Raw genomic sequence first — 22237 nt, forward strand, 5'->3', positions numbered from 1 at the left:
TCGCTTAATTTTTTGCAAGCTTTCTACTGAGCTAGACATCCAACGACAATAAAAACAAGATATGCTCGCCTTTCCTTGAAACAGAATCGATCAACCTATTGCACATATCGGGCGGAGGACTTACTCGTGAATACTTTTACTATACTTTTGCCAGCTCATCTACTTTCACTACGGCACACAGCAGTAAATCCTAATGTCATCTACGACATTAGGCTATCTGCAATCAGCTAAAGAAGCTAGATTATCCTATGAATCTTTTTAAACAATTTTTCCAGTCTCTTACGGAGGCTAGGAAAGGGAAATTTATGCCGTTGATCTAGCATTGCAGCTGCCACCTATGCTCGTTGTTTACATCTCTTGCACCCAGTGGCGTAGCTAGGTCGTCTGGCACCCGGGGCCCTTAGCTCTTCTGTCACCCCCCCCCGGGTGTAGTCGAGGAAGGCGAGGATATCGACAATGGTCGGGTGTCTTCAGACGTATATGACACCCCCCCCCTCCTACTGGCCCCGTGCACCCGGGGCCCACGGCCCCCCGGCCCCCCCTGTTGCTACGCCACTGCTTGCACCGCTCCTCCTCCTCTAGTTTCACCATTCAAACGCTAAGCATTCGCAAATATGTTTTCTTTTGTATATTTGTGAATTTATTCATTTACCGTTAATACAAGCGCTTTGTGCCTGCCGAAATGGCAAGACAAGCGCTGAACAGATTATAGAAGCAGACGACAGCGAAGAGGTTATAATCAGCGCTATTCTGCTCGTACGTTCTTTCCCTAGCGGCAAAAGGGGCGAACTAGACCAGGCGTGCTGGAGGAGGGAGATCTGTGAAAGACGGGAGTTCAGTAGCTCGTGCTCAGCTCGTGCTCCTAATTCTCTCCAGAGTGTAACAAATGAACGTCTCGTGGTGCCGTCCTCCATGAGTGGCGCCAACGTCGAAATTGTTTGTACCCACGCGTACGACGAGTCAGGCTTGTTCTGTTCTGCCGTCGCTTTTTTGCAACTAGCGGTGTACATTTTTGAGACGAATGAATGCCGTGTGGGCTTTTTGGAACAGTGTTTCGGTTGTTCGCGTGTTTTTATCACCCCGTCGCGTCCACGTAGCGAGTAAAGGAAATGATATCGCACTCCCTGTAACGGCCTGCTGTGCGAAACTTCGCGTATTGTTGGAGTCATGGGGGCCTTTGGTAAGTCAATCGCGAGTTTGAAAACTCTTGTGCTTACTGTTAAAGTTAACATTAAATGAAGATGTTTTCTAACATCCAGACTTGAGGCGTTTTAAAGCTTTTAGCTCAAAAGCCGAACAACGCAGCGCTTGCTTTGGCAGCACTGGCTTGTACTATGCTAAGTTGCTTCTACTGGTGTTTTACTAACCATTCCGCGAACCAACCCTAGGTCGACCATCTTACCGTTGAATTATAGTCTCACGTTGGTTCCGTAGCCTCGCATTGTTCCGTAGCCTGCTCGTAATGTTTGGCCTGATCATCCCATCTCCGACACAATTTGTCGTAAACGAAAACGTCGGTCACGTTCATCAGACTTAACAGCAACACATTGCGTTGCTGTTAACATTACTTTTCCTGTGGCTTTAAGCCGTTGGCGATGGCAGTCATTGCACTCGTGACTTTGCAGCAGTGGATAAACATCGCTGGAGTGGTGACACACCGCGAGAGAGCTTTCCACCACACAGTGGCAAAAGTGACGTCCGATTCAGCCATGCCATCACAATTTTCTGTAATTTTTGTCGCGTTTCTATATGGCTTAGTTTTTGATAAACTTCTTGCACTTCGCCCCGTCATGTTACCCACTGCTTTCTCAGCATTTTGGGTGTTGAAGTTTGAGTATTGTGCAGTCTTTCATTAGGGGCCCCTGCTCCTACTGCTAGTCCTCCTCCTTTTCATTTCGTCTGTTCTTATAATGTGGCCAAGCCAAATGTCTGCCCTCTTGAACCTTTGCTGCAGTCTATAGTAACGGACAATATTAGGTAAAGGGCCACCTTAAGCTGATGTTTGCAGTTCAAGTTTATTGCCACGCCATAAAGATGCATGAGTGTCTTAGTATATGAGCGTTACAGGAGGAGGTCCCAAAGTGAAAACTGTCAGAGGGGACCTCCTATCGGTACGACATTGGTTGATTGCAGGGCAGGTGAGTCTAAAACTGTTGGTGTACAAATTATTAAAGAAAAAACATAATGGAAACAAGGTTCTGTTCTAATCATGGTTTTATTCCTGACAAGCCCAGCCTTCCCTCATTCACTCACACAGAAGAGATTGCAAGCCAATACTCATCACTACATGAACACACTTGTATATTTGTGCATCTTGCAAGTCTTAGCAAATACAACTGGCCATTTAGCATTGGAAGATGTTCACTCGGTAAGTAAGCTTACCACGACATGACAGTTAAATTTGCAAGTTGCCACATCTACGAGGTAAACAGGTGTGGAGTGTTGCTCTTCTGTGTACTTCGCGTTTATTTGTTGAGAGCAGTGCATTGGCACAATATATGTTTGGCTAATAGCTCTTAAACTTATTAAAAATGTCTACATCTGGTTGTGTTATTATTAAAGGGTTTTAGCCTGAATGTATACACATCCTCGACTTACTTGCATACCTGGATGAAGCTGTAAATAACATAGGGGGCATTTGCAACACAGTCAATCCAAACTAATAGGCACATTTTCATGTTATGTACTGGGTATTTTTCTCCTGGTGTAAAGGTTCTGTAGTGACAAGCAAACTTTGAAGTACTACATTGACACATGTGCTTGTTTACCTTTCTCCGGTGACTGCTTTTCACTGGCTAACAAATGTGTGTTTCAACTCCCAATGTGCATCTTGCAACCAATAAATGTTCTCAGAGCATGTGATTGACGACTGTCACAAGACGCCCTCACACCTACTGATCATTTTTCTGTTCCTTAATCCTGGAAAAACGGTAACACTACTATTTATATGTTCAGGCTAAAACTCCCTATTACGCTTCATGACATTCCTGCTGTTTGTTGACCACTTCATGCATGATCCACAGCACATAACTTGCTAATGTAATTTAGAAGGGTGGCTTTGGTATCTATTGTTCTTGTTGTGGGGGCGCAAAGCACGAACCATTGAACAACACCAAGAGAGGACAAGTTTCAGTTGGAAGTTAGCGCTCATCCCTGCCTTGTGTTGCCCTTTTGCAATTGCTTCATGCTATATGCCCTGCAACAGAAATAGTGAATGTAATTCCTGCCTTCAGTATTACCATTTGGATGTGGGTCATGTTTAGGAACACCTGATGGTATGTGTATGAATCCTTTCATTTAATCTACATATCCTCCTGCACTGTTGTGTTACATAGCGCTGTTTGCCTTTAACCTCATAATACCAGTAGCAGTAATGCTGTGTGGATGCTCCGGTTGCATGCTGGCAACCATGGTGCTTAGTTTTTTTCAGAGTTGTATGGAAAGAATGACACTGTGTTAAAGCTGTGTTTATCTGTGTTTTCAGAATCTAAAGTTGTCATTTGTCTGGAGAACCTGGAGCGAAAAATTGTACGACTGCGACGCTTGGACATTTCGCTCAAAGGCCACACCAAGTCGCTGGAAGCTTTACGAGATGCCATAGGACAACAGTAACATTGCTTAACTTTCTTGGACTGCGTTTTTGCATGCACTCTTCAGCTGTATCGAGCTTTTTACTACTGTGCACGTCAAAAGATTGTTTTAGTACACCTGAGTAAGGCATCACTGTTCCCAGAAGGCAGTTTGTGTTACTAATAGGATAGAAAACTTGGCAGATGACTCAGTAATCTGATTGATGTCCCCCAGCCCCTCCACGAATGCATGTATGGCAGCTCATTCTTTTCTCCATTTCAGTATCGATGAACTGCACCAGTTCGTCCAGTTACAGGTGGGACTGTTTTGATTGCTTTTATTGTGATGCATTTTAACATGAATGTGTGCCTACTTGCAATGAAATTTGTGGGGACTAAGCAGGGTTGCTGTCATTGTTACTGCAAGGGAAACTGGCAACCAGTGAGATGTAGTTCTACACTGATTTTTAATGCCACATATTCAGATAAAAGGAAGGCAATGAATTTGTGGCACTATTTATTAAATGGGAAAACACTGCAGTATCAGAAATTAATGTTGTGCAATGGCAACATGCAATATAGTTGGCTAGGGTGGATACTATAATCGGATCTAAAGTAGATGTGCATTTACCAAAACTTCGTAGAGAAACCTACTAAGGTGCTGTTAGAGTTCAAAATTCACTCCTTGCACTTTGTCCTCTAATCCACTTTAAGTAAATGTGAGTTCTTAATTGCTCATCCAGGACAAGACTGGAAAACTGGCAAATGCATACTAGTCGGGAGCCTGAACCTGCTGCCAGTATCTGCTGCAATAAGCTAGCTTTGTCTGTCAAAAACTGGACAGCGGGTGCATTAGGTTTGCCCGTGGCTAACAACTTTATGGTGCCATGTTAAAGGGACACTAAAGTGAAAAATGATTTCTTCTGCATCAGTAAATTACCGTCCTACAACACCAAGAACACCACTCTTACAATGATAAGACGTTTGGTAAGCCAGAAAAAGCGCAAGAACGAAATACTGGTGATGACACGTATTTGAGTTCCCGCACCTGGGGGCTGTGACGTCTTGGATTTTGATGGCATCTTCTAGGGCCTACTAATTATGTATAGTGGTACAGATTGACTACATTGTGTTCTAAAGAAACCAAATATTAAACATGGCAAGTTTCGGGAACCTTTACTCAGCCAATGCCGCGCGGCCCAAATGCAAAAACATACTTCGGTATCCTCGACATCACACTGACGTAGCGGCGTCAGGGTTTCGGCGCGAAATTCAAATACTGATACTTGGACCTTCATTTGCTCATCTAATAATCAAACTATTTTTTTTTAAATGACTGCCTGCAGGGTTCTCAAACAATGCTTCATTAGTCTAAACTGATTCATTGTTTCGCTTTAGTGTCCCTTTAAGGAAGAGTGTTCGGTTGAACTAGGAGCATAAGGAAAAAATTCTAATAACAATGTTCTTAAGGATGTTGTGCTTTCCAAAATTTTTTTTATTTAACGTTACTATGTGAGCTCTACCAAAGGACAAATAATTCATATGTAAATAAGTTCACATATATTTGCACTGAGGTGGATTTGAACCTGGGAACTTAATGTGAAGCCAGGCACTATCCACTATGCCACACAGCAAACACGTTGTAGCTTTGACATTGGTGTTTGTACATGTAATTTGTGCTGAAACTTGCGGGATGTTTCTCTGCAACTTCTGTGCTGCCCAAGTCCAGCAAAACTTTAGGTAATAGTACTAGAGTTCGCAGTAAGTTGCCAGAAACGAAACATGGGTGCACATAATTGCAATTCATGATTCATTGCTATGTCTGTGTAGTAAAGCAATCTGAAAACTTGCGTATTGGTTATTGAAGAAAGAAAACAGCCTTGCAAAGTAAAAATATACTGACATGCAAAATATCCTGCAATGTGATTATTATTTATCATGCATACTATGTATTCCTAAAATAAAAATTTTATCAAGCTGCATAATTTCATAAGAAATCACGCATGAAATTGTATCTTGCATCATAGAAAATATGTTTATTACACTTGAAACAAATCTTTAAAGGGACACTAAAAGAAAATATTAAGCTAAGTTACATCGACAGATTTCTGTGAATGGCGACTCAAAGTCTCGCTGCTGCTCCTCAGGTTCAATCACCCATACCAAAATGGACAAATTGGTACAATTCCTTCCTGGCCTTCTTTTTTGCAGCTATCACATTAGAGGTACCATAGTCGAAAATAGGTATTTAATATTTAATTTGGTCATTTTCTCGCTTATATTACTGTTCTTGCTACGAATATCAAATTCAGTATTACAGGAGCCTTTCAATCTTTAGTCTTTCAATCTAGCTTGACTTAGTATTTTCCTTTAGTGTTCCCTTTAAGCCCCTTGGAGCTGCAAAAACAAATTTTAGCATTAGTAAACAGGCTAATTGGTTTAAGAACACCCATCTTATATGGTACACATGAGTACTCTGCATCAATGGGTGCAGGTTTTAAAACACACCTTCAGAACATTTATAAGTACGAATCTTTTTTTTTATTGTTTTTTTTCCTGCTCTTTTTGGTTTTCATGTTCTTGTATACATACCATTGTAGGGTGTTTTAGGCATACATAGGTGCTAAATAGGTGCAATTGAGGGTGTAAACACAGGAAACATCCTTGTAGCACTCCTAATGGTGTAAAAATTTTTGCTGTGTAGAGCCGTGATGGATGCAGGGGTTTTATCAGCTTTCGCTTTGAAACGGTGTGATGGCTATTGCAACCAAGCTTGTTACATTTAGCTTTCTGCTGTATTTACTTTGACCACGAATCAGTCGTTTGTGTAAACAGTAATATCTTCAAAGTATTTTATTGCACTAAAAGGTAACATTCTTTTCAATCTGTTTTTTCTACCTTTACAACGCCTTCCCAGACACTTAGTAATACTAGTCTTAGTGAATAGCTGGTGACATCAGGAAAAAAAAAAAAAAAAAAAAACGGGACAAAACTAGACAACTGTGCATGCATTATGTGGTCTTGTCCCACTTTTTTTTTACCAGTCCCCAAGTATCCATCTAGATCATGTATCGACAAGCCCAGTTCATAGCCCTTCTACAGTAATACTTGTAATTGTGGAAGCACAGATAACTGTCAAGTGCAGCCAGTGCCCCTTTGTTGCCCTTATGCTAAATCTGGGAACCCTGCCGATTACATAAAACTTTGTCATCTCTCGATTTGTGTCCCATTAATGATGACTAATATCTCTTTAAGCGGCGCCCTTTAAGAGAGCTGAGTATTTGTCGTGGCTGATTAGGCATTCTGGTAGTAACGCGCTGCAGGATGCTATAGTATTAGCAGAGTCTTTCAATGCTTTTCTGGTCACAAAACTCTGCCCACAGTTTCATACAGTGACAGAAGCTGCAACTAGGGTCGCTGCTGTTAGCATGGGGGCATTCTGTGCCCGCGCGCACTGCACTCGGCTGAAATTCCTGTACCGGTTTGAGGCAATTGTTTATCTTTCATCAAACTGCTAACATTCTACTATCACTCATGTTTCGCCGACATACAATGCGGTTATTGCATGTGCACATGAAAAAGTTACTTTCGCTCACCTTTGCAAGATAGCAAGACTACTATGGAGGAAGTCGTGCCGACGCAGCAATGTTGAATGTATGTGTTGTTGCAGCGCACTTTCTTATGTAAGGCAGGGGAGCACGATTATTTATTTAAGAATAGGTCATTTGCTTGGGCTTGTGACACTGTGCAAGCCTAAGAAACTTGCCAACTCTCAAATTTAAACCTCGCAGCGAGACTTGAAGCAGCACCGATCGCGCTAGCTATTCGCAATAAGACCGTCTACGCCACGGGAGTTTGCTGCTGCTACATTACAAAACAGAAAAGCTACTAGATTTGCCGTGTTTACAGTTTATAAAAGCTAAAATCACTCTGCTGCAGCATATCGCAGAGAGCATCGGCAACATTTCAAAGCAGGAACGACGAAGCTTTCGCAAGGCAACATTCATGTGTCACGTGAATATGCGCTGATCCCTAACCTAGTCTTAACTCCGAGTTTTCAACCACTGTCTGTTCATTTCTGATGTGTAACCTTGACAAGTTCATGTTACGTAGGCATTGCACGAGCGAAAGTGCTTCTCACTTTTTGTTGCGCAGCTACGCAAGGCCACCCGTGCAGCTCTATTTCTTGTGTTGGTTGCACTTTCACAAATCTCTCGCCTCCTGGGACGAGTCCTGCTATTATCTCCACTCCAATTTGGCATGCATAATAATGACAGCGTTTGTTGCTTGGACGGACTACACTTGCATGACGTGAGATTGCGTAATGAAGACTGCACTGGGGAGGCTTGATTAAGTGTGATTAAGTGAAACGAAGCCCTGTTTCATGTCACTAATCTAAACAAAAATAAGCACACGTGTTCACAAGCATGACGCTGCTGCACTGCTGATTTACTCAGAATGTGAACCACATAAGACGGGGCAAAATACCCGATAATGTGTCACGCTGAGGAGACACTAGTCCCCATTGCATCACAAGCTTCAGTATAATGGCACATTTCATTACATATGTTTGTGAACATGACACTGTCATGCAACAAAATTTACAGTAAACAAGGCAAAAATGCAAAATACATAATATGAGGGAAAGCACCTCAAAAAACAGCAAGCTACGAATTAGTTCTAATGAAGTAGATTAAAAATAGAAAAATGAACATGGTTGACAGATTAGTGAAAGAAAAAAGGAAGGGCATTTTTCCTTTTTACGATTATCTATCGCATTGAGAAAAAGCAGTGAAAAAAGAAAAACTGCTGCTTGTTTGCATGGCTGAAGCCGTTAAGGAAGCTATTCAGCACATCACTTTATTGTCCCCACGGGCTGGGCATGTTGCATGCTTACTTGCTTGTGAAAGCTTGTTTTTTTCCCTTGTGAAGAAGTGCAGATGGCATCTGAGAAAAAAATGCACAATTTCTGCTGTGGTGCCTTGTACACCGGTAGCCCTTCGAACAGCTAAGGAATGGCGCCGGGCAAGGACACATCAAACTTATTGCTTCAAACAACAACCGTTGTGTCAAAATCTTTTCGCACACTCTATGTGTTGAGAGTCAAAGGTAAAGCCGCTGGCTTCCTGTTGCGGTATTGCACGTCTCCACTTCTCCCGCTAATCGACGTCACTAGGCAAACAAAACAATGATACCTTTTCGCTCGTACCTCTGTAGCCGAAGCAACAACACGGTACAGGTCAACAAATTATTTCTTGAAATGAGGAAAACCGACTGCCGATGCCGCCAGACTACTTGGGCGCCCAGCCATAGAATAAAGAACCAACTGACGCAGCGTGCAACTTTCGTCTAGCCCCCACCGTGCTCCCAGCACCACCGCGTGGCAGCTGCGGCAACATAGCAAGCTCTCCGATAGCGTTAAGGCAGAGTTTCATGACCAGAAAAGCATTGAAGGACTCTGGTATTAGTAATAGTTGAATCGAAGTGCAGTTGTTGCTTTTTCAATACATTGCAGTCGGCAGACCTGCAGTCCCTAAAGGTTGACCTTTCTCAGGGTTCTTCGAGCATTGAGAGTTCAAAGTAAGTCAAAACAAGTCATTTGCTTCCTGTAAATCTCTTGAGGTGCATCTTTTCTGCATGTATTTGCTAATATTTTTCAATATTCAGTGGTATGGAAGAAAAAAAATCAATCAAATTCTCGGGTTTTATGTTTAAAAACCACAACATGATTGAGGCACACCATAGTGGGGGACTCCAGATTAATTTTGACCACGTGGGGCTCTTTAACACTCTCCCATGCACACTACACGGGCATTTATGCATTTTACTGCTGCGGCAAAGATAAAAAAAAAAGCTAGGCCAGATTTTAGCACTCGTAACTCTCCAAGTTTGTCATAATATACTTAGAATGTGATGATAGTAAAGTCTCGACAGCTGCTTGCACGTGCGTCATAGGCAACCTTGCACCCTCTCATTTATCAAAGTCATGATTCTATACCTCATATTTCTTTTGTGATTTTGTGCACCATGTGATGCAATCGCTTATGCTCAACAAGCCTAGAGTTTTGTTAGATGCCTCTGAATTAGGTGAAGTCTACTTGTAAGGCTATAAAGAAATGCATTAATGAGATCGAACCTCAGTCATCCAGCAAGCAGCCCAGTGCTCTAACCATTAGGCCAGGATTGGAAGCATGCTTCTCACATGACAAAGTCTCTCTTGGACACACCTGGGGCAAGCACCACAAACCAGTTTCTTGCATTATTTCCTCACGACAGCTAGCGCTTTCAGATGCTGTGTTAGATTGCATTGCTTTTAGGATCAGGCCACACTTTTTGCAAACGGATACCTATAAAGCATGCGAGGTCCGCCTATAATGCTACCACATCGAAGAGTTTTAGAACTATCTCTGCAGGAAGTGAACAAGATGGAAGACCACTAAGATGGAAACAAAGTGACCAACACTAGTTGAACAGCGGAAGCGTCAGCCTGGCGCCAATGTTTTGACAAGTTGACTTGTCTTCGTTAGGGCTTCTACGAAGACAAGCCAACTTGTTGCAATGTTTGTTGCAGAGACATGCCTTGTTTGACAGCTATTGATCAATTCTGTAGGTTCTGGTGGCATAAAATGTGGTTTTATTAATTTTTTTTTATACAATATGTAGCATTGTCTTGGAAGACATGGCCATATGCATTGATCTCTATCTAGGCCATGCTACTGTAAAGGCAACAGCAACAATACAATCTTCAATTAGGTGTCATAGTAAGAACACGTCGTTACTCAATATTGTCGAAACTTTACTCACACTCAATGTGACAAACAATATTGAAAATTATTCTAAGAGACCATAAATAGTGCACTAGGGATGTGCGCCAACTTTGACAAGATATAAAGCGAGCACACCACTTTGCACAATTTATAAGGCTACAAATACACTGAATAAGTAAATTGTTACTCTTTATGCATCAGTAAGCATAAAGGTGCAGTAAGCATCACATTGATTTGTTGCTTAATAAAAGAAATGTTTTATGGAATTTGAGCCCTCTAATGTCTTTTGGGAAAGCAGGGTTTCTTTTTCCATTCTTTAATAACCCCTTTAGTCACCAAAGGGTATGTCAAATTGTGCTTATGGGCCTGTAGCACCAAGAAAAGTGCAAAAAAAAGTTGGGATGAACGGGAAGGACACAATGCAAGCTCTTCAGTCCATTCCTATTGCATTTGCACTCTAAGCTTGTGGAGGCATCATGCAGACATTGCTGAACTACATTCCATGTTAAGGTTCAAGTGACTTGAAGTTGCTCCAGAGGATTGCTGATGCGGAATTGTCGACTTCTCCTTTTTTTTTTTTACTACAAAGGCAGAGTGAAACCCTCTAAACACTATAATATATACTGGCAAGTGTCAGAGTGCCCTAAATAATTTACTATAATACTTGCTTCTACAAATCAGTTTTGGTTTCTGTACCAAGGACGTGGATGGGTCATGATGTCATGATACAGTTAAACCTTGATATTGACATGTGTACTTATCTTTATCGGGCAACCACGTTTCGCCGCCTAACAAATGTAATCGCACAGCGTGGGACGCGCCTGCATGTATCCGAAGTTTCTGGAAAGTTATAGATGCTTCTATGCGCTGTCTGTTGTCGCCGAACATAATGTTATCTGATTTCATCACTTGACGCGAATGGTGTAGAACTTTGTGGAAGGCACGCGGGTCCGAACGATTAGTCTGGAACATTCGACGACTGCTCTATAAAAGCCGACGCACGTGACCCGCTGATCCGATTTCCGACGATCGCCGACCGTGTTCGCCGCTATCGTTGTGCTATAAGTGTAGCCTGTTTTTGTGGGCACAGGTTCGCCCAATAAAAGCTAGTTTTCTATTCCACCGTATTGCTGCTTTCTTCACCGTCACTACCACGTGACAATATAACGAACTTCAATGTAAAGAAATTATCAATATAACAGAAAGCATTTAACATTTTATAACGAATTGTGTTTATGCACAAATTCAATATAATGAACTTTTATTGCCGCGGCAAAGGAATACCGAGACAGATGGTCAAGTGGTTGAATAATAAGCGGCAGCTTGCCAACACACCTCTCAAATTTGTGCCGCCGTCTGACCAAGAGGGATCGCCGAAGCCGAGCCGTGTCATGTTCCATATAAAGTCCAAGTGCAATAAGATCCTATCACACACTGCACATGAGTGGGTGTGCTTTGGGTGCTTGTAAAAGCATGCAAGGGTGAGCCAAGAAGAATGGTGGCTTGATGAGTGCTGTCTTGTGTCTCTCCGTGCGAGCAAGGGCAAGGGGTGGAGGTGAGGGAGCTCGTGGTAATCAAGCACTTGGAGGGGAGCGAGGGAGGAAGTGGGTGGCCGGTTACTGTACGTCTCCTTTTCCAGTGCAGCTAAGGGCATACGCAGCCCGCACACCCAATTTTAGAGGTAATCAGTTATCTGTGCAAACAGCGGGCATATTGAGAATGTATTGCATTATGTGCGTTGTCTTTCAGTGTGTTTAGCTCTGGAGGTTGCGTAATCTTGAGTTTCGGAGATGCATTGAAGCGAGGGGCAGATGACGCATTCGCTCCCCGTTGCTGCCGCTTTTCATGATAGCGTTTTCCCACCGTGGGCGCTGCGGGGACGGAGGGATAAAAAAGCCTGGTTGGGTTTGCTACGTACCGCTGATGTGAAGATATGGTCGACACAGCATGAAGCAGGATCTTTCATTGCCGACTCCTAAATTCAACAAAATTAATTTTTTGACTCATTCAAATTTTCTTTTCAGACTGCCTAGGAATGTGGAAAATATTGCAGCCCCTGCCGTGTTTAAAGAAATCCATCAGTGACTCTACTTATTTGCATAAAAGGTCAAATTTGAATGCAACAGTATTTCTCTACATAAAGCAAATTACCACTTTTACCAACTTTGTTATATGGAAGTTGAACTGTACATTGGCTCATTTCTCTCCTGTGATTGCTGCAGCTGCCACACGTGAGAGCAGCCAGAAGGCACGCATGCAACACTCGTGTATATTTTGTTAGCGATGTCATCCTGACTTGCCTTATTGCTGCATTATTACAGAGCATTGTGTGTCAGGACTCATGATAAAGTCAATAGTGCCAGGGTGTCATTGCAAGACAAACTTTGGCATCAAATAAAAAAAGAAATGCAGATCTCATGCATTGTGGAGATCTAAGTAAGCAAAGCTTTCTGTGCTGTTTGCTCTGACTGATGATAATTAGCAGTGATGTTGATGGCAAATGTTTAATTTCTTCAATGTTTAGCCCAATACAAGAGTGGTGGGTTAATGTTAAACATTACCTTGCGTGCACCAGTGGTGTTTGTCTCTGTAGTACACAAAACACACAGGGAAACGTGTTTGCTGGAGGCATTGTTGCTGCGCCATTGTTCATAACCTCTAAGAAGGTTGAGCATTGTCATTGCCTCACTTGGCACATTGCATCGTGGCAGAAGTGTTAAACTTTAACTGAATTATGAGGCTGCACGTGCCAAAACCACAATCGGATCATGAGGCACGCTATAGTGAAGTGCTAGATTAATTTTAACGCCCTGGTGTTCTTTAATGTGCTTCTAAATCTAAGTGCATGAGCGTTTTTGTATTTCGCTCCCGTCGAAATTCGGCTGACGTGGTAGGGATCGAACTTGCGACATCGAGCAGTGCCATAGCTGAAAAGCTACCATGACGAGCACAGAAGTGTTAATTTGACTTGCGACCGCTTCCGTAGTGTCGCCTAGACCCTGTGGTGATTGAATGCGACTTTGCATCTGCACAACCTACGCCAGTTGTCTGCTTGATAGATTTGCATGGTGTTTATTTTTCAGAAGTATCAGAAACGTACCATACCTTCACTTTGCCCTCAACCACTGTTGTGTCTATAGTAGTAGCATTTCCTTGCCTTCTCACGTCGCCTTTTCTTTTCCTTCTCCTGCCCCCCCCCCCCCCCCCCCATGTATGGGAACTGCAAGTAAAAAGTGGTAAGGCTGTTATTCACTCATTTCGCGACTGTGTTAGTTCTACCCATTGTCTGACTCTTCCCCCTGCCGCCTCCCTACTATTCTATCTGCCTCTACTCCTGACTCGCACGTTAGAAGGGTAAGTGCTACAGTTTCTGCGATGCTTTTGTGAGGAGTCACTGATAATTGCAGCTGTCAAGAGGCTAATGGTATGACGCCCAGAGAGCTCCAGAGGGCATTGTGCACATGTGATGCTATGGAAAAATCCAAACGAATTTCTCATGTCTCTTTTCTTCTCTGCCACTCTCCTTCCATGTATATACATGCTCTGAACCAGCCCCCAAAGCGACGTGAAAAACAGCAGCAGCAGCAGTGGAAAAGTTGAAGGAAGAGGCAAAGAAAGCATTGCTTTAATATCTTATGTTTCCCAACCTTCATATTTGCTAAATGCCAAGAAGTTACTGGTGGAGTTTCTTCGACTTCAAAAATATGTCAGTAGCATGTAAGTTTGAGTTCCATGGTATAATTGGTGCAAAAGTATACATAAGCAACAAACACACAGACATATATTTTAGACCAATTCTGCCATGGAATCAAAGCACCAAAGAAGTTTTGCCGAACTTTTCTTTGAAGTTGGTGTTTGTCGTAAACATATTTATATCCCCTTCTGCTGTTTAGATAATGTAGCAGTATGTTTGCGTTTCATAGAGAGAGGGCTTCTTCGAGTTAATTTTTCACTGAAATGCAATACTGAGGAATGTTGCTGTACGCTTCTGACATAGTCAGAAAGCTTTTTCCTTTGTTTTGTCTAGACTCGTGCACATTTTCTTCTGTTGTCATTCTAGGGTGGAGCAGACTGTTAATGACTCAGCACCGGAATATGTGAGTGGCTTGGAAAGGCATTTTTGTTTGATCAACATTTTTATTTACTCGCTTTGCCAAGAAAGAAAATTTTGTGAATGATTCAGGCCTTTGAGCATTGCTAATGGGACACTAAAGAGAAAAATAAGTTTACCTGTATTAGTAAACCACGCTTCTAGTACATTCTATGCTTGTTACAACGGACCATAATAATCCAGCGAAAAAGGTCAAAATCAGGACCGTGGTATGTTATAACATAGCGGAACTTCAAATATACTGTTGTACAGTGACCGATTGATACTTTGGACTCAACAGGCACTGCCAAAAAGTGTGAATAATCGGTAGTTCAAAATATCAGGTTCGCCCGAAAATAAGTTACTTTATTCTACAAATGGCCAAAATAGGTGTGCCATATTCTGAAATCGTCGCTTTTGTGGATACCATCGGCATATCTGAGCGATGGCATTCTTGGTGCAGTGCCAAGCATGTGATGAACATTGCCCGTCGATGCGTCCGCTGCTTGTCAGGCGAAATTTCGTGAAGAGTGAACATTGGAGCATATGGCCCAAGTTTGTCAACGCGTCGCTGCTTGCAAATCCACTTGTTTTTCTCCTACAGTCCATAGCCACGATTTTCTTGAAATGCCTTTTATGCTGTTCCTTTTTACACTTTTTGCACTTTATCAGGGGTCAGATTGATGCTCTGCACATCTTATCAGTGGAATCAGTTGGTCATGAACGGTGGATGATGAGAGTAGCATAGAATTGAGCGGAAGGCATCACTACAAAATTGCGGCCTGAAATTCGACCATTGTCAGGCTGTCGCTGTAGTTAGATGAAAGTGCAGTCAATGCGTGCACTGAATCTTAATCAGCGATAACTAGATCGACTAGTTTCGGATTTGGGAAAGTGCCGACAGTATGGCCGACAACCATGCCGGCGACATATCAAAACGAAAATATCACTAGTTCTGCTCGACTCAGTTGCCACATTAACATAGGTTCGCGAGAAACTAGCTTCCTGCACATACATTGCAAGAAGCTAGCTGCTAGCTTGTTCATTCTTTAAGAAACAGTGCATTTTTGTACATTTCTCAAGTGGCCAGAAATACAAGTTGCCTACAGTGCACTGTCACACACACGCATCACTACGGCAAAGTATGCTGTGTGTGCACCATCTAGACAAAATTTTAATGAAAATTTTGTTTTACCTGATAGTTTGTTGTAGCCGGGTCCATTAAAAGCCTAATTTGTTGCAGTAGTGTAAGCAGACTGAACTAAGTATGAATAATGATCTGTTATATCTGAAAGCATCTTGTATGCAGATGTACTATAGTAGGTGTGAACTGCGTATGAAGAAAGTTACTGTTATCGTGACTCCCTGGGAACCAGAAGAAAACAAAATGAAAAACAGATGTTGATGCCACCTTGAAGTTCCTACACCAGCTTGCTGTTATGTAAAATTTGACATCTGTCCAGGTCGAGTTAGAGGTATACTAAAGAGAAACACTGAATTAATTTAGATGGATAAAGTATTCTTGAAGAACCCTAGTTTCATTTATTTCACTATAATAGGTTGAATATATGAAAAGAAAATGACGGTTCAAGTGTCATTCTTGAATTTCATGCCGCACCCACAAACCCGATATGCCACTGTGACATCACAGATCACAGACTATTTTCCTTGCATTTCTGCCTTTGTGGTTCAGTAAATGCTCCTGAAATTTTATAATTTCAGTCTTTGTCTCTTAAAATACAATGTAATTCACTTTTGCCAATAAAAATTTAACTAGACCCGAGGAGGCAACATCAAAATCTGTTGTCACACCTAGCTGGTAAGGGAATTTCAAGGTGGCATCACCACCTGTCTCATTTTTCTGTCTTCTCTGGCTTACCAAGTGTCTTTTCACAGTAAGAGTGGATGTAATGGTATTGTGGATGGTTAGTTCACTAGCACAGCTCAAATCATTTTTCTTTTTAGTGTCCTTTTAACTTTTTATTGATAAATATGTACTGTGTAGTATTCTGCAAGAGTCAAAAGCAAATTTTAGCAACTGTCAAAATTTTGCCAAGTCACAGTAGCCAAAATATGGAAAAGTACTTTGAAATCTGTGGTGTCATCCTGATGTATTAGCTCTGAGGTTGTGGCGTGACATTCTAAAGGCCACGTTTGATTTTCATTTTCTCTTCTAATAATCAGTAAATTACTGTCAAATGAATGGAAGAGAGTTCAGAAAGAAGACATTATCAGTCTAAATTTAGGGTTTTTTTCTCTAGTATCCCTTTAAGGGGGCTCTGGAACACTTTTTATCGAAGCCGAGAACTGTATTTGATGATAAACTTGACTATTTCAGAAATACTTCACAGCAAAAAGTACTGCAATGCGTTCAGAATAAGTAGAGTTACTGGCAATGGAAGATCATGTTTGAACCCCTTTGCGGTGCTCCCGTTCCTTCTTCAATGCCTTGCTCTGTGAAGGCTATGGCGGAGTGAGGCATGCCCAAAATGCTTCGCCTATTGAATGTCACTGTGGCATGCAGTTCAAATCTGATTTTGGATGTTCATGTAGACGCCACTACTTCTGGCTTTTGCACCTGCGACGTGTCAAACTCGTAGGCTATCCCTCATGGTTGAGTTTATGGTGTCTCATCCCATTGATGTGCTACAATGTACTGTATAGTTACCTGCAGCTCTGTTTTCTGGCATCAAGGGGCTAGTAACACATTTCCTTATGCACTTATCTCTATGGCAGTTGCACAAGTTTTGAGGTTCAAACGAAACGTTGCCTTTATGTTCACTTGTGCGAGTGCGTCAGCAGTTTTCACATCAAGTAATTGATGGATACCACACTATGGCCTCGCATTGAAAGGATTCTTAATGTAACAGGCTTTGACTACGATGGCGACACACCTCAAAGGTGTGCAACAAGTTGGATGCTGGCGCTCGAGCGAACCCGCTATGCACCTGGAGCCATGTCACCCACAGAGACCCTTTAGTATACACAGGTGTCCTCAGCAAGCTGTCATGGCAGTCTGCAGTGGCCGCGGTCCGCGTATCAGATGCAGCTACATGTGACTGTATGCAATACTTGCCACGTGCACGAACACTGTCAATAGCTCAATATGAAGCGTTGTTTGCCAAGGCATCTAGCCAGGAGTAGCCAGGAGTGAGTGCACATTGGCAAGCGTCCGTCTGGTCCGATTTTAAGTTTTGCTTGATTTGAGGCTAATTGAGCATTCAAAACTAATCGAAATCGAGAAGGCCTCGTTGGAAAAGAGAGTGATTGAGAAAAAGGCGACTTCGCGCTTTGCTTTAAGTTCCACACTCTGTACACAACTGCAAAATTTGGCGGAGATGTTCACAGCAGCATATGCTATCCACGGACTGTTTTTTCACCAACCCCGAGGAGTGGCTCAGGACCCCTTTAATGGTGGATAGCACAAACAGAGTGGATTCCTGTCTCCTTGTTCATTTACTTGTGAAATCCACTATTACTGTCTGGCAACTGGCATATTATGTTCTATGGTCAGCGGAGAGTCCATGTGCATTGGGCAACAGAATCAGGGATGTAACAGTCTTGCCCCCTCCCCGCCCCTCCTATGCTTACTGGTAGAAGGTAACTGCCACTCTCATGTTGAATGCTGTACAGCATGAGGCACAGCCCCTTTGTAAATATACTTTCAGCCCAGATTCTATGCCCAGATTCTATGCTTTTTCTAATGAATTGCTTCTTAGCTCCACAAACATACGTGCATTAAAGCTGGTTCAAACTTGATACAACACAAAACTTATGCAGTGATAAAATAAAGAAAGGCAACGAATTGTTAGGCAAGCTAGTGTTAAATAACTGCAACTTCAAAATATTAGCTTTATGAAAGGAATAGGGCTTTTTGTGAACTGTAATCTTTGTGTTATTAAAATAGTGTTGTAGCTGCCATATTTCTGCATATATAACCTGCACCAAAAATGAAAACTTTAGCAGTAAAGTAGGAGTGTGGGTTATATGTGAATTTCGCCTTGAAGTAAGGCTCATGACAGTGCTGTCCCTGCTGCCATGAAGCCACACCTCAAGGCAAGGTTCTCTGCCATTCAAAGTTTATCTCCGAGGAAACCCCACCCTCTCTTCACGCCTGCATGTTGAATCAGTGTTGGGATTTTTGGCTCAGTTGCATTTGCTTCGTCACCGTTGCCCATGTAAGGGCTGCTCTTTTCACGCATGTAACTGTAAACTGATCTGATTCATGTCGCATATCTGATTCATCCACGATCACGTCCGTCATGTGAATCCAGCTTTATCAGCATGCTGAAGACAAGGGAACAAAGCTGATAGCCGAAAATACGACGTGGACAAGTTGTGCATTCACAAATAGAGTTGGTTTTTGCAAAGATTAAAGTGTTGCTGTATGCAGTTACTTCTGTGGGTTATACACTTATACAAATTTCCGGGCTGTTGTAATTGCGGGTGCATGGTATACGCAGAAAACTACGGTATTAATGAGGAAACCATGGCTGGGGTAGTCTAGCATTTTAGCTAAGGCAGGGTCAGCCTGAAGGTTAGGCAAGGTTGAACCGTTAGTGATTAGTCACATTCCACAATCTGTAGCACTCTTAACAACTAACCCAATTGGTGTGTTGGTTCTGAACTTGCTATAGGAACGGTCCAGTGGTACAAAGTTAGATGCAGGAAAACTGGTGGCTGCTCCTCTCCTCTTCATGTCTTCTGTCCTGTTGTACTGTTCCTATAATGCATTCAAATCACACATTGTTGACTGCTTATTACAGACACAGTTTAAGTTGTTTTGTAAGCTTCCATGGCAGAATCTTGCAACTCACTAGCTCACATTGTGATATCTCATGCACCATTGTATGCTGCAGCGATTGCATTTCATTCTTAGTCAACAGCACAGAGACTCTCCCCGAGGCAGAACAACATGCACTTGTCTGTCAGTTCAGCTGTAGCCTTGTTTATTTTTACTATGACTGCCTCTGCATTGCATTGGAATTGGTGGTCCACTGTGGTGGCACCACACTCCCAGACATTTTATTCCTGTTTATATTAAATAATGGACAACTTTTGCCATGTGCTGCTGCTTCTTTGTTGCTGCATGACATGCAATGAAGGGAAGTTGGCGTGACCTTAACCGTACCCTTTAGACAATCACCAACTGATTGAGAAAGTGGCTCCCTCTAAGTGACCCCTCCCTTTGGCATCACCAGGCAGGCATTGGAAAAATACAGAAGGCTGTGGCTTGGCCATACTACTGTGTTTATTTCAGTGTCAGCACATTTCTTTTTGTTGCCATTCATTTTGGGTGGCTTACAAGCAGTGTTCTTTCAGGTTGACGACTTTTTGGAGCGTGAAAAAAGCACATTGCTTGGTGCACACCCCTTAAAGTTGTGAGTAGTCTTTGATCTACTTTTAGTTGCTTGGGTGGTCATATTAAGACACTTGTCGTCATCGGGAGTTGTAGCATGGTTACTGCGGGATAAAAGTCTTGTTTGTTTGCTTAAAGGGCCCCTGAAACGGTTCGGACAAATTTTGTAAACGCGTAAGGTACAGCTTAAGTAGAACATTCGCACCACAATTTAAGTGAAGCGTTACGTATTAATGGAGCTACAAGAGATTACAAATCACCCTCCTCCCTAGCCATGCTTTTTCCCCTCAACTCGTTCGCCGGGCGATTGGGGCTAAGCTCCGCCTTCACTGGTTCTGCGTCACAATGCGACGTCACACCGTCCACTTCCAGTTGTTTTGGAGCCTGCCCCTGCCTGCGTGAAACCTTTCCGCTAGCCGCTTGGCCGTCGACCCCCAACGAGAGGCATCGAAGCAGTGTGTGTTGTGATCATTCTGTCGTAGTGCCGAACGTGTTTGGCATTCCAGTAATCACACACTAGCTGAACGTTTCGGCGGAACGGTGGAGGCATAAACTCAAGCTGATGAAGGAACTTTAGCGTAGACGTACGGGAGCTGCCTGGTCGGTCTTCACGGTCCAGCCACGTGTTGGCGCAGAGCTTAACCAGCCAAACAAAGAGCTAATATTGCTCTAACCAAGCGTAAAAAATTTTAAACATTTACAAAAACAATGTGTTAATGATTACACTCCTGCGAAAAGTTTACACCAGCATCAAAGACCCTCCAGAAATCTCTGGAGGGGGCTCGGGCCCCGGAGCCCTCCCATAGTTGGCGCCTATGGCAAGACCATCAAAACGCGCAGCTAGATGCCAGTGTCTATAGGGCCAGTGCATAGCAAAGGAACATGCATAAATTATAATGGACCCTTTAAATTGGTAAAGGGACCAACAACCGTCCTTAATGTGTTTTATTGTGCCGATGGAAAGATTCTTGCTCACAATGATAGGAACAAGCGTAATTTTATGTCTTCAATATGGAATTATATTTTTTAATCGGCGCTGAAACATACGCTAAAATGTTGCAGGGTGGCTCTCTGCACTGAAACATGTCATTAGGGCTTGAAAACCATGTCCAATTCTAAATAACTGTATAAGCCTCTGTTTGTTTCACAAACACAAAAATATCTATTTCCTGATATTGCGAATTATGTCTATTTCCCTGTATACTTGCTATTCACAAATAGCTTTATTGAAAACTGGTGCTGCCCATGCGCAAGGAAGCGGATCCATTAATTGACTGAGCGTTGACATGGTTGAATTTGAGTAGTGGGAACAGATCTTGAAGGCTATGCCTTTTCTCTCTCAAGCACCCAAATTTCAAACTCTGAAACATGTCATGGCTGCCATGATAATTCTTGACCACTTTTCTTTTGCCGGCAGGAAGTTTTGCAAAACAGAAAACGTCTGTGACATCTCTATAGTAATAAAAAGTTGTGGTTGTTTTTATGAAAGTGACTGCAGCATTAAATACAAGAGCTATTCTGCCGCCTAACCAGAATGTTTCTGTCACGCACTGTTGCCACTGAGATCAGTTATCACTGTTGCTGCCACCCATACACAGTAAGTAGAGGAGATTTTGCAGATCGAAAAAATGCTTTTGAAATTTCCAGATGCTTCCTAATTAAACTGCTGTGAGTATAGATATTTCAGATCGTGGGCTTTCCATTGCGCCAAGAAAAGATGTGGCTGCTGTTCCCTTTAAACTTAGACACAGGGAAGCATATGAAAGGGCTCGAATGCAGCTAATTAACTGCACCTGATATTGTGAAACCTTTGCAAAGTCTTAGTTCCAAAGGGTGTGAGAAGTCCTTTATACAGCTTTACTGTCTTTGATGCACAAGTTGCTTGTATTTGCATACATCATCAAAGCTTTTAATGAGGCTGGATGTGTAAATTGACAATGACTATCAGCATGTGCAGTTATTTTTTCTCATTATCCATGTGCAGGAAACCAGATATGGCTGTTGGTGCTGCAGAGCAGACTACTTCAGTGAGTGTCAAGTGGGCTTTGAAAATGTTACTTGTAAACTTCAACAAGCAGGTCTTTTTTTTTTCTTTATTTACAGGTATCTCCTTCGCAGCTCAAGACAGCTTCTCATGAAATGCCAGATACAATGTAAGTTTTCCAATTATATCTTGCATAGGCACTAAGAAAGGCAAATGCATTTAAGGGAAACAGAGGATTAGTTGCAGCGATTATGAGGCCAAGAAATTTGCATGTATAGAGTGAGTTTGGCTGGTGCAGGACAGGGTAGCTGGCGACTCCCGAGAGAGATCATTGTCTTCAGTGCACTTGTGTTGGCGCTGTTGAGATGCAGAGGAGCCTCTTATACCGCTTCACTGTCTTTGATGTACGACTTACTTGAATTTTTAAATCTTTGAAGCTTTTAGTAAGGCAAAATGTGCGAATTGGCA

General features: G+C 42.5%; 1 protein-coding gene across 1 annotated transcript in view; it reads left to right on the forward strand.

Annotated features, from left to right (window-relative positions):
- The first annotated feature begins 823 nt into the window (after positions 1–823).
- Positions 824–22237, forward strand: part of LOC142581174 (uncharacterized) — a 110741-nt gene continuing 89327 nt past the window's right edge. The window contains exons 1-8 of the mRNA XM_075691195.1: positions 824–1180; positions 3485–3608; positions 3853–3886; positions 9085–9149; positions 14397–14433; positions 19749–19807; positions 21770–21812; positions 21889–21938. Of these exons, the coding sequence (XP_075547310.1) occupies positions 1168–1180; positions 3485–3608; positions 3853–3886; positions 9085–9149; positions 14397–14433; positions 19749–19807; positions 21770–21812; positions 21889–21938 (425 nt within the window). The 5' untranslated portion in view covers positions 824–1167. The remainder of the gene's footprint in view (positions 1181–3484; positions 3609–3852; positions 3887–9084; positions 9150–14396; positions 14434–19748; positions 19808–21769; positions 21813–21888; positions 21939–22237) is intronic.

This window comes from Dermacentor variabilis, chromosome 1 (genome assembly GCF_050947875.1).
Source record: "Dermacentor variabilis isolate Ectoservices chromosome 1, ASM5094787v1, whole genome shotgun sequence".
Taxonomy (NCBI): Eukaryota; Metazoa; Arthropoda; class Arachnida; order Ixodida; family Ixodidae; genus Dermacentor; species Dermacentor variabilis.